The sequence below is a fragment of the Bidens hawaiensis genome, unplaced genomic scaffold (assembly GCF_021521415.1).
Source record: "Bidens hawaiensis isolate Kalapana, Puna unplaced genomic scaffold, B.hawaiensis_p1.1 tig00042877_1, whole genome shotgun sequence".
Taxonomy (NCBI): domain Eukaryota; kingdom Viridiplantae; phylum Streptophyta; class Magnoliopsida; order Asterales; family Asteraceae; genus Bidens; species Bidens hawaiensis.
Genome location: NW_027497591.1, coordinates 131,589 through 145,299, shown reverse-complemented (window position 1 = coordinate 145,299; position 13,711 = coordinate 131,589). Strand labels below are relative to the sequence as shown.

The 13,711-nt window shown below is 36.5% G+C and overlaps 1 protein-coding gene across 1 annotated transcript; it reads left to right on the top strand.

Moving 5' to 3' along the window:
- The first annotated feature begins 5,612 nt into the window (after positions 1-5,612).
- LOC143593869 (G-type lectin S-receptor-like serine/threonine-protein kinase At1g67520) lies at positions 5,613-13,711 on the top strand. Its single transcript, XM_077073351.1, has 7 exons — positions 5,613-6,897; positions 11,943-12,071; positions 12,288-12,481; positions 12,552-12,762; positions 12,850-13,087; positions 13,171-13,321; positions 13,388-13,711. Exons 1-7 carry the CDS (start codon positions 5,652-5,654, stop codon positions 13,697-13,699), a joined length of 2,481 nt encoding a protein of 826 aa, XP_076929466.1. The 5' UTR covers positions 5,613-5,651; the 3' UTR covers positions 13,700-13,711.

Here is a 13,711-nt window from a genome sequence, read left to right as displayed (position 1 = left end):
CCAGCTGTACATACTGAATTTGATGTTCTAGGTCCAACTTACACAGAAACACCATCAAAGAGAAAACCCTAGAGCTTGACTAGGCTCGAGTTCACCTCGTCTGACTTATGATAGCTTGAGTTGGGGATATTTGAGCTATTTTTTTTCTAAAGCTTGGCTCACAAGTAGCATTGTTAAAACTCGGGCTTGGTTTGTTTATTATTTTTAATTAATTTATGTACATTTTAATTATTCTTTTTTTATGTTTAGTTATAGTTTTTATAAAGAACATAATATATTATTTATTTATTTGTAGCAAAATATTATATATAAAAAGTTATTGTTATACATTTTATTAATATATATTACATAAAAATATATTAATAACAGTTGTGTTAGGCTCATGAGTCAGGTCGAGCTCGATAAGTGAAACTTGAACTTGAGTTCATTTAAGCTTTAAGTGAGCCGATCTCAAATTGCCTATAAGCTGGCTTGTCTCGTTTATACCCCTACTAAAAGTCTAAAGCCGTTATAGGCATATTTCAATGATATTTTTTTGTGATAATAAATTTCTTAAAAACTATCAGGATGATTACAGGAATGACAGAGCGAATGGAAAAAAGACTGGAATCACTATCTCTTTTTTCATGCGCACTCCACTATATTTTTCTTGCATTCTATTACCTCTCTCATCATATTTTTTATAACGCCACCACCTGACGATCACTACCACTAGCACTAACGCCACCGCTATCACCATTGTCACCGTCGCCATCACCACTGTTGCCACCACCACCGTTGTCACCAACGTCGCTACTAACATTTTTAATTATTTTAATAAGTTTTCTTTATTTTGGGCAATGATTTTACGATGATTTTATTTTTAAACGACCAGCAAACATAGAGTGCCTATGTATCCTGTATGGGGTGACCAAATGACAAAAGGCCACTGCCAATCAGCCCAATCCAACCGTACAAAGCCTTAGGAGCCTCTAAATTATCTCCATTATCCAGTTCGGGGGAATACCCATCTGCACAAAGGCCCGCTTGTCGTAAAACCCGAACACCCTTAGGATCGAACTGGAGATCACAAAGATCCCTGTCTTTTTTCATTGAGCCACTCATATACTCCAAAGCGTTGTAAGTGGGTATTAAACTTGAGTATTTATTGAAAAACCTATGCTTTCTACTACCATACTACATTAAAAAGGGATTTTACAATGAAAATTATGAAATTAACAATTAATTAAAAAAACTTTGTACATTTTTATGAAAAATATTTTTTATATGACTTTTCATCGATCCACACCAAACTAACTTCGCATTTGATATCTGGTCAAACCTTTACGATTGGTTTCACATATGGAGCGTGATTTCATCTGTCTGTTTTATATACATGCACATATAAGATATATATTGTTACGCATCTAACTTTGTATCAAAATAACTGAATTATATGTTAAGCGAAAGGCATACCCACCCACATGTCACGCATTTCTAAAGATGAACTTTACGTCACATGACCTTTCAAACATATCTATTTTCAAAGGATATGTCTCCCTTTCTACCGAACGGACTCTCAGGTGGATCCACCAAGTTTGTAATAGGAGAGAGATGTAGGTTTGGCGACACGTTTTTTCAAAAAGAAGCACCCTTTTAAAAATGGAACACATACTCTTGTGTATCATGGGATGTCAGAGGCTTAACATATACCAAACACCATAATTTAAGGGTGATGTTATAATGTACTATCGAGAATTACCAACCTCAAATAGCACACCATCAACCTTTCAAAATATAATTTATTATTTATCAAAAGGTTTATAGTAACGGTATTAAAAAGTTTGATAATACTTTGTTTTTCCAAGGGTTAGTTTTAAGTCCCGCATGCGATTGTCAGTAAAGATGTATTTTAAGAGTAGATTAGACAGTGAGTTTTTTGTTAAAAAAAAAACTATTACTATTTTTTAGTTACTATTTTTTGTTAAGTAAGACACTAACTATTTGATGTATCCAAACAATAAAATAGATATGTCAAAATAGTTGCAAAATAGAATGTTATTGTAATTCATTATGCAATGGTTTTAAAATTATGGACTGTTTGTTTAATTCTACACCACTTTTTGTAATTTTGCGTTGGTTTATTAATTTATTGCGCTCATGTCAAAGATGTTTTTTCATAAAGAGTAACAAATACAGTGGTTCTATTACCATGAGTTCATTACTGTAATGATTGTGTTGTTATTTATGGTGAAGAAACATAAGTAATGGCCTTCAGATATGAAATATATAATAGCAATTTGAGGTGCTGTTTGTTTTTGCAGACATAAACTGTCTGCAAGCTGATTTCATCTGTTTTCATGTCTGCAACTGAAGATGTGGTCTGAAGATCTGCAAGCTGAAAATATAAGACTGTTTGTTTTTATAAGCTGATACTGTCTGCATAACTGTCAAACTTATCTCACAAGATAGAAGTCATTTATTCAAGTTACATCTAGTTTTTAGTCTTTGCTTGCCATGCCGATTTGGTTTTGGTGGGTGGTGGAAGGTGGTGGTGGTGGATGGTGGTAGTGGCGGCGGACGGTGGGTAGTGGCGGTGGATGGTGGTGGTGGACAATGGGTGGTGGTGATGGATGGTTTTGGTTGGTGGTGGACGGTGGTGGTGATGGATGGTGGTGGTGGTGGGTGATGGATGGTGGTGGTGGCGGTGATGGATGGTGGTGGTGGTGATGGATGGTGGTGGTGATGGATGGTGGGTGGTGGACGGTGGTGGTGATGGATGGTGGTGGTGGTGGCGGACGGTGGTGGTGATGGATGGTGGGTGGTGGACGGTGGTGGTGATGGATGGTGGGTGGTGGACGGTGGTGGTGGCGGTGATGGATGGTGGTGGTGGTGGCGGTGATGGATGGTGGTGGTGGTGGGTGATGGATGGTGGTGGTGGCGGTGATGGATGGTGGTGGTGGTGGCGGACGGTGGTGGTGATGGATGGTGGGTGGTGGACGGTGGTGGTGATGGATGGTGGGTGGTGGACGGTGGTGGTGGCGGTGGATGGTGGTGGACGGTGGCGGCGGGGTACGGGGGTGGTGGTGGCGGCGTACGGTGGGTGGTGGTGTTGGCGGACGGTGGTAGGAGCAGTGGATGAGAGGGTGGCTGCAAAGGTTTTTTTGTGAAGATGTTTTAAGCAAGATTTCCTTGCTTTTCTTTTAAGATGAAAGAAGATAACTTCAGATCTGTTTTAAGAAAAAAAACAAACAGTCTTCAAGGGTAATGTCTGCGCGCCTGCAGACATTAGCTCCCTTGAAGATGTTTGAAGAAAAAACAAACACCCCCTGAGTCTCTCATGTCAACAGCTTGTTTGAACAACTTCGTTTGAAATCTTGTTCAAATATAGAAATTATTCGCAACTTTATTTGTATGTATATTGTATGCCATTTTGGACATTTGTATAAAACGCCAAACGAGCGCATATTGTTTGGACCGGGCCAGAAACCGAACCTTCTACATTTACAGACCGGACCAGAAAGCAGAAACCGAACCTTCTACATTGTATGTCATTATGTACACCGGGCCAGAAACCGAACCTTCTATATTTACTGAGAAAAACATGTGAATCCAACCTTCTACATATTTTTGCATCTGGTGGTGTGGTATTGGGCTGAATTTTTGGTTATTGAATCAAATGATGAGTTAGGACCACTTTAAACAGGTTGAATAAATTAATACTTTCATTTTTAAGTAAGACTTTAATATGGAAAGTCGAGAGTCTTTAATGCCTTAAATAGAGTCTTTAATGCCTTAAATAACTTGACTAATAGGCACTGCAACTTTCTGCAAATTTCTCCAAACGAGCCCAAACGGTGAAATTAAACCGGACCAAACCGTTAACGGTTTGGTTTGGTTTGGTTTGGTTCGGTTTGGTTTAAGAATTCTATGGTCTGGTTTTGGTTTGCAAAAACCAAAAACCGTTACCAATGGTTTGGTTAGTGGTTTGACATAAAACTGTGAAAACCGGACCATGAACACCCCTATTTAAAAAACATGGAGATAATCATAATCAACACATGGAGATAATCATAATCTGGTAACAAAAATGAGTGACTTAAGATGTTTAGAGGTAAACATAATCTTGTTGGCATGTTGGAGTGCTTTTATTTAATTTTCTCCATACAGAGTATAATAATAAAAATACAACTTTCTTTTATTTTTCATCCATCTTGGGAACACATAAAATGTTTAATTTCTTTTCTTTTCATTTAAACTTATGAACACAAAAGGAAATCATAATTTTCATTTCCTTTCCTTTCTTTTCCCACCTAATTTTCTTAATTTCCTTTCTTTTCCGTTATTAAATTAAACTCAGGAACAAATCACATGACCTTTCAAACGTATCTATTTTCAAAGGATATGTCTAAACGTATCCCCTTCTACCGAACGGACTCTCAAGTGGGTCCACCAAGTTTGTAATAGGAGAGAGATGTCAGAGCTTTCACATATACCAAACACATTAATTTAAGGGTGATGTTATAATGTACCATCGAGAATTACCAACCTCAAATAGTAACATCATCAAGCCTTTCAAAATAATTTAATCATCAACTGTTATTATTTATCAAAAGATTTTTAGCCTAATGGTATTAAAAAGTTTAATAAAACTTTGTTTTTCCAAGGGTTGTAGTTTTAAGCTCTGTTAATAAAGATGTATTTTAAGAGTAGATTAGACAGTGAGTTTCTGTTTAAAAAAAAACACTATTATTGTTTTTTAGTTATTAACTTATTATACCATTCTTATTGATAGTTACTTTCAAATCGATTAAATCGCCATCTATGAATACAACTATCTTTTATATTGAAAACTTTTTCCTTGATATACTAGTTTATTAACATAAAAGTAATATTCTTTTCTTATATCTATACTGAAAAAATCTAAAGCAATATAATTTATTAAAAAAGGGGGCCTTACATTATTAAATAATAATATTTCTATATCTTTAACTTTTATCTTAGTTTCTTTAAATTAATTTTAAAATTGGTTGTTTTTCAAATAGAATAAAAAATTGGTTGTTTTATTTGAACTGGGTGACGTGGCTCAAAAACCTGTTACTTGGCATGTAATTTTTGTTTTGTCTCGGTTTGGTTTTCTTTCCGGGTGTGGTTTTTACTGCAAGCTTGCCTTTCAAAAAAAAAAAAATAGAATAAAAAATATAAATGGAGTCATGTTTACCATAGTATAAGAGCTCACCACTGTATTATTAAGTGTAGTCATGTGTATCATGGTATAACATGCCTGTTTGATTGGAAAATATAAGACCAAAACTCATTTCTCAAACTTTGTCTCAATATCTGAAAATGAAATATTTTGGTTCTCATTTACTAATTGTCAATATTCATGATAACCTTTCAAACATACCTAGCATTAAAATTTCTTATAAAAAGGGTGTGCATTCATGTGTTGACAGGTGTTAAGTAAAAAGAACGAAGCGTTGATTGAATAAAAAGAAAAACAAGGCGGCACGGTTCTAAATATAGTAACATCCATTTCAGATGTTGATTGAATAAAAAGAAAAACAAGGCGGCACGGCTCTAAATATACCAACATCCATTTCAGATGTTGACTAAACCATAAGGTTTTTGAAGCAAATCACTTCTCATCTTGGATTGTCTATCCTGAAACAATGGCATATGCAAGCAAATTCACCTTTCTCACTTTACTTTGTGTTTTGTTCAGCAATCCTTGTTATTCAGAAACTGATACCTTACATCAAGGTCAAGAACTCAAGGACTGGGACGAGTTGATTTCGTCAAACAACGTCTTCTGTTTAAAGTTCTTTAGTTTTGGAACTATGGTGAATCCTTATTTAGGGGTATTCTATAGAAATAACCAAATCAAATCCTATAATCCGGATGAATTAAAGCTACTCTTCAGACTAAACCGTATCAACTACCCTTACAATTTGGATGACTCTAGGGAGAGGGCACCTAAGGACGCAGTTTGGGTCGCCAACAGAAACAATCCGATCAGAGATATATACGGCAAGCTCATCGTCGATGTTAATGGAAAGCTGAGCATTTTATCTAGTGCAGGCACTGTTCTTGATCTCTTCAGTCCAACTCCACTAGCAACACGCAACGCAAGTGTTACACTGTTGGGTTCAGGGAATTTGGTGCTTCGGGAGCTGCATCCAGATGGATCTGTTAAGCGGGTATTATGGCAAAGCTTTGATTATCCAACAGACACGCTTCTACCTGGAATGAAATTGGGGATTAATCTCAAGACCGGGCACAGATGGTCCCTGACTTCTTGGCGGAACGATGAGCTACCGGCCCAGGGGTTATTTACATTAGACCTCAATGGAACAGGCCAAATGGTCATTCTGAGGCAAGGGAATGCCCACTGGGCGAGTGGACCTTGGCGGAATGGCGAATTTGAAAATACTCATCTACAATCTTCTGGTCAAGATGTCCGCTTTGATTATGTTTCTAACGAGGCTGAGCAATCCTTCACATATTTAACAAGAACATATGATTCATATCCAGCACTGAAAATTCATCAAGATGGTCAGCTTAAGGGTTCACCTCTAAAATTAAACATCCACTGCCGCTTCATTAATGACCCTCCAGGCTGTGTGGAAGATGAGCTTGAAAACGTAAAATGCAGGAAACACTACCGCATTCGACAAGGCTATGACTACTATTATTATAGTCTTTTAGATGAATATGTATATGATGAAACCTATAACTTATATGATTGCCAAAGAATATGTTGGAGCAACTGTTCTTGTGTGGCGTATGCTACAACTAGAAACAGAGTAGGCTGCAAGACTTTTGGTAAAAGGGTAGACGAAACACAGGCATACAGACGTAACAGACAAGATACCGCTGAGCAACACAATGAATATTACACCATTGATTATTATGGAGGTTAGTAGGCTTACTACTCTTTTTGCTGTCACATACTAATGGCCCATAACCTTCTAAAATGAAGAACACAATGGGTTTGATGCCAACGTTGGCTTCGACTCCTTTATTAAATAAACTCGACTTGTCACACCTAAAATTATTACATACCAGTTCAAACTCAACCTCACTAACTAGACTAATCTAATCTATATGATACACCAAACAATTAAACTAAACAATTTAATTTAAACTTTAAGTAATCTTTTTCTTTATCCTTATATTCTTATCTGTTGACCCTGATCCAAATTATTTCAATAGTTGCCACATAGAAAATGAAATCACATTTCAATAGTTGCCACATGAGTTTCTTGATTGCCTTCGTTTTGGTTTAGGTTTAATCATAAAATCTTCTTGATTAGCCTTCGAGAAAACCTTTGAAGGGTTCTTAGGCCTTTCAGCTTCAGATTCCTTAGCTAACCTCTTCCTTTCTCTTTGGGTTAGCCAAAATGGTTTCTTGGTTTTTTCGGTTCTTTTGGGTCTTAAATCTGTCTCACTAGCTGAAGTGTAAGTTTGGTTAGGCATTTTCTTGGTTTGAGCATTATACTTAGGAAATGTCTGACCAAACTTACTGTTGAAGTCTCTTTATCGCTTATGCCAGTTCTTGCAATGTCTTGCAAGATGAGACGGATTGCCACAAACAAAGCAACATTTTCTTTTGATGCAATTATAGATATCTTGATCACTGAGATATCTGGGATAAGGTGATGTGGTTGGGTTAACTTGTCTGTGACCTATATCTGACTGATAATGATGAACATTTGAAAATTTTGAAGCAAAATAATTTGGATGTCTGGGTTTCTGTTGAGAATAATAATAGTCACTATCAATTTGATCATAATATTGAGCAATATTGTTCAAATTTGTATACTGGGAAAAAGAAGTTTTCTTTGGTGGCACATATTTACAGGAGGTGCTTGGTTTTTCATTTTCAAATTTGGATTTCTCTTTTGCTAAGTTCTCAACATTATGATTAGTTGATGAGCAACTCTGACTAGTCTGTTCATTAACCTTAACTTCAATGGTTTCATCAAAAACAGTTTTACATTCTGAATCAAAAGAAGAATATTCACTTTCATTACAAATATTTGTACAACAGTCATCACTAGATGTTTCACAAAACACAGCTTTTGATCCTGACATCAAGCTTCTTAACATTGATTCACACACTTTATTACAGACAGGATTGTTAATCGTTTTTGTTAGTTCCACACAAGATTCAAAACGTGGTTCTAATTCTCCTTTTGGTTTACAACCTTGGTTAACCTTCCCACAATCACCACTTACATCACCTGCTATACAAGACACGTTGGCATTAGACTTACCAGATGATGGAATTTGAGCTTTTGATGGAGAGGCAGCAAGAACGAATTTCACTGGTTTTGGTACCTTACCAATCCCATAGGCCATCTCTTCATGAGGAGAAGTATTATAGCTAAAATGGGGTAGGCAAGTGTAATTATCATTCATTGGTCGAGGCACCGCTGAATAATCATAACCTAGTCCCGATTTAACTTTAGTACTTCTCTGAGCTCCAATAAGATCATTTAATTGTTCAGATGATGCTTCAAATCTTTCAACTTGTTTTTCCTTTTCTCGTTTATCAGAAATATCTAGTTTCAACTTTTCAATCTCATCTTTTAAATTATTAATTATGTTCTTATAATAGATGATATTGTGCTCTTCGAAAGATTTTAAGTTTAAGATTTGCAACATCATCGTGATGAGTTTTAATCTTTTCAACATAAATCTTGTCAACCTTAACATATTCAACATTTAGTTGACGAAGTTTTGCATTTTCTTTCAAAACTTCGTCCTGAAGATATCTATAATATGTAACTTTATTCACGCAAGCTTGAGAACACAGATTTTTATTTACCTCATCATAGGGTGACGCATCAGAACTAGCAGCAGTGGATGAGGATGCTTCATCATTTGTCGTGAATGCCATGCCAGCCATGTTGAGAGGATTATGCAGCTCTTGGTATTGATCATCCCAATCCATACCAGTTTGGACCTCCGATTGAGAGACTAGGGCCTTTGAGTTTGTACTTGTATTGCCCTTGTGTGGATGATTCCCAACTCTTTGAGCTGAGCTGCTTGGCTTCTGCACTTCATGCCTCTTTCCAGCAACTTTACTGTTTTCTTCCTCTGTCACCTCGGTCACACGAATATCATTTGCTGGCTTTGAAGGATTCGTGCATTCTCGTGAAAAGTGACCCATCTCACCACAATTGTAGCTTCGTAGCTTCGTCTTGTCAAACCCAATCCTTTTCCTGTCAGAATCATTGAAGCTATCCTTCCCATATGTCTTCATGAAGTTTGTGGCTCTTTGCACAACCATTGCCATTTGGTACTTGATATCCAACTTTTCCAGATCCTTTTGATTGATATCTCTCAATTCCCTGCCTCAAACTGTGGTGGCAATAGATTTCCCTGCAATAATTCTTCATGACATGACAGAAAGGCATAAACTATTGAGATATTTGAGTCATTCAACAACAGAAGAGCTTCACAGTAACTTGAAGGTTTGCTTGTTTGAGGTTTTGAAGATGTGGAGATCCCTTGAGCTTGCAATGCTTGGGCAACCGCACTGTCAACTGCCTTTTGAAATGAGCTTGTACTTGAAGAGTCTGATGGATTGCTGGTTGAGATGAAAGCAGTTGGCTGTGAAGGCACACTTGGGGAGTACTTAGGAGTGGTCACAGGATACACATTCTGTTGAGTGTTGCTAATAAAAATAGTTGGCATTGAGGAAGCAGTACTCACTCCAGCTTGATTCAGAGAACTTAGATGATTGTTCATTCTCATCTGCTCATCCATTTCAAATGACTTGATAGTAGTAATCAAATCACTGTTTGTCATGGCATTTAGATTTGTAGTTCTCTTGATTGTGATTGTATTTGTACTCCAACTGTAGGGCAGAGAATTCATCAACTTGTGATTGACCTCAAAGTTGGTTATGTTGACATTGGAAGCTTTGACTCTAACCATCAGCTTCTCAAATCTCTTTACCAAATCCAACACAACTTCACCTTGTCGATGGTTGAACATGTTGAACTCTTCCTTCAATAGGGCCTTCTTGTTTTCCCTAATTTCAGCATTTCCTTCAATCTTTTCAACAAGTGCTTCCCACAAACCCTTGGCACTTGTGTGTTCACGAAGAGTCTCAGTGATCTCATTTGAAAGACAGACAGTTAAAATGAGATATGCTTTCTTGTCTTGTGCTAATAAGTCTCTGTCTGCTTGATCATAGTTTTCAACAGTCTTAAGTTGTTCCCCAGCATCAGTGCGAGTCACAGGAATATGAGGACCTTGTTCAAAACATCTCATTAGGTCAGTTTCAGTCAATGAGATGTGGTTCATGAACCTCCATTTGAAGTCGGCAAAGTTGTCATCTAAGGTCATAAACTTAGGAGGCTTTTGAGGGTTTCCCACTTGGTTTTCCAACAACAAATATCCTTTTAACAACTCGGAATCAGTGCTCGTCATGGTCTTGGTGGTCTCAAACACTTAACAATCCTTAAGAAAACTTGAAATTTAAAACAATCAACTTTTTCGCGCGAAACGAAAAAGATGTTTTAAGCGAAGAAAAAAAGTTAAGCAAGCGAAGCGAAGCGAAAAATATTGTGAACAATAAAGCGAAGCGAAAAAGTTCTAAGCGAAGCGAGAAAAAAAATTCAAAGTGAAGCGAAAAAGTGAACAGTGATGCGAAGCGAAAAAGATTTTATGCAAAGCGAAAAAATTCCTAGCGAAAAGCGAAAGTTTTAAGCTTCCAGAAGCAATCTTTCTCGAGATCTGTTCCGCCTAACTTGTCAGTACTAGGTCAAAGGTTGGTATACTGATTTTGATGCCATGAGAAGCGAAAAAACTTAACTTGTTAATTTTAACACTTTTCAACAACCCGTAACACCAAAGCTTATCATCTTTTAGCCTAAAACCTTTTTAGATCTAGAACTTGAACACTTGTTATCTTCACCAAGAACACTTTCTAAGACATTTTGTGAAGATTTTGCCCGATTCTTTTTGTATTTTTTTTGTTTTTTTTTGTGGTTTTTGTGAACTTTCTTTTCAAGAACACTTGTTTTCTTCTACTCAAGATCAAAATCCAAGGTTGTGATCCAAAACCCTCAACTAGTGAGCCGAAGCTCTAATACCAATTGTAGGTCCCTTGCGAGTGAATCTAACAATAATCTTGGATCAACCCAGCTTAGTGCTAGCGGAAATCACACTAAACCACCTAAGCGGTCTCGGATCTTGAGATGTTATTTTAGGGTGGTTTGAGAGAAAGAAAGAAAGCCGAGAGAAAGAGAAAATGAGAGTTAGCAAAAGGTTTTCTATTGATTAATCATGAACCTTTCTATTTCTCATGACATGCTTCCTATTTATAGGGTAGCATGTATGAGAAGTATGTCACATCAAATGCCCAATGAGCTTTACAACATTCTTTCTCTTGGGCCTAAACATTCACAACTAACAACTAGAGCCTAATACATATAATTACAATACAAAATACTAAAACACCAAAATAGGACTAACAATTTCAAAACATTAGGAGTTCTAAACTTAAAGATGCGATATTCACCTTTCTTCCAATATCCCAATGTTCACAATGCCGTTGCAAATTAGAGACATCCTAAATGCATAAAAATTACCATGCATGTGTGTAGTATTTGTTGAGAAAGAGAGATGAAATTGGTTTTCTTCTCTGTAACTACTTTTGATTAAATTACAATAAAAAGGAATACAATATAAAGAAACAATTAAGCCTATACAAGGAATGCTATTAAGAAAAAAAGGATATCCTTTTGATCATGCTCTAACGACTCTTTGATTTATTTGCTGTCATGAATCTTCTAAATATGGGAAAAATATTAATTCTAATCCTATAATATTTTTATTTATTTTATTTTCTAACAGTATTACACGTTGTTGTACCTTATGACAAACAACATCTACACTTATCATGAGAAAATAAGAAAAAAAAAGTTTATTTTCGTGGTAAACAGAAGTGAAGACGGAGAAGAAGGAGAAGAATTGGATTGGGTTGACTATCTTGATTGGCTTGATTATCATGATTATACTTTCAGCTGTACTCCTATCGAGCTATTGGGTATACAAGAACATTGATCTTAAAGGTACCAACCTCACCATTCACACTTCATTCAAATAAATATATTAATATTCCCATATATTGTCATCCAGGATATTAATAGCTTGGTAGAAAGGTCACTATTATCATTTTTGTTTGCCAATGTTACATTCCTACAGGACTTTTAGCTCTATGTACATATGATGACTTCCAAAGATGACATTTTAGTCATCTAACAAGTATTTCTTTGTTAAAATATTAGAGATCACTAAGAAAATTAAGAAGCTGTTGCTGCATCAGATGAGGCGCATGAGACGGTTCTACATTTACCTACGAACAGATAAGAATGTGAACACTGAGCTGCATTATTTCACCTTTCAGAGCATCTCATCTGCCACAAACAATTTCTCAAGCGCTAATACGCTAGGAAAGGGAGGTTTTGGTGAAGTTTATAAGGTAAACTTTCAAAGGCATTCTTCTACTAAAGAAGATTTGATGTTGAAATTTTATGTGATGCATTTCACAGGGAAAATTAGTTGACGGGCAAGAGGTTGCGGTCAAACGACTTTCCAAAACCTCTGGACAAGGAGTCATAGAGTTTAAGAATGAAATTGAACTCATTGCCAAACTTCAACACACTAATCTTGTGCGGCTTCTAGGGTGTTGCATCGAGAAACAAGAACAAATCCTTGTATATGAATATATGCCTAATAGTAGCTTGGATTTCTTTCTGTTTGGTAAGAACTTATAATTGTCTAACACTCAGTATATCATTTGTATGAACTTGGTTCTTTGTTTGGTTACTGCTACTCATTTATTAACAGATTCTACAAAGAAAGGAAAGCTGGATTGGAACAATCGATTTGTAATCATTGACGGCATTGCTCAGGGGCTTCTGTATCTCCATAGGTTTTCAAGGTTGAGGATCATCCATAGAGATCTGAAAGCCAGTAACATCTTGTTAGATGACTACCTGAAGCCAAAAATATCAGATTTTGGCATGGCTAAGTTATTTGGGATCAACGAGTCAGAAGTAAATACCAGTAGAGTCGTTGGAACACGGTGAGCCCATAAGTGGTTATGTGAAAGTTGTGTTATATAAATATGAAAAATACTAACGTATTAACTCTTAATTTGATACCTAGTGGATATATGCCTCCAGAGTATCTGATAGATGGCATCATTTCAACCAAGATAGATGTCTTTGGTTTTGGAGTTTTGTTGCTTGAGATTATAAGCAGCAAGATGAATCATGCGAGCTATGATGTGGAACACCCACTAAACCTTCTAGGATTGGTAACTTAATAATAACTCTTGTTTTTACCATTTGAAACAAATTAAAGATTTAGTTATAAAATGTAGGCATGGGAATTGTGGAACCAAGGAAGAGGTTTGGAGTTGATGGATCCTGTACTTGAAGATACATGCACTCCTAAGGAAGTAATGACATGCATTCATGTGGGTCTCTTATGCGTTCAAGACCTTGCCACAGATAGACCTACCATGTCAGAAGTTGTTTCTATGCTTACAAATGAAAATATGCATTTACCTGAGCCGAAACGACCAGCATTCTTCATTGAAAGGCATGTGACCGAGGCTGATACAGGAATAGGAGGTAAGCTGGGACACGGATCGGAAAATGGCGAATCAGTTTCAATTTTAGTGTCGAAATAGAAGGTGCAAAAA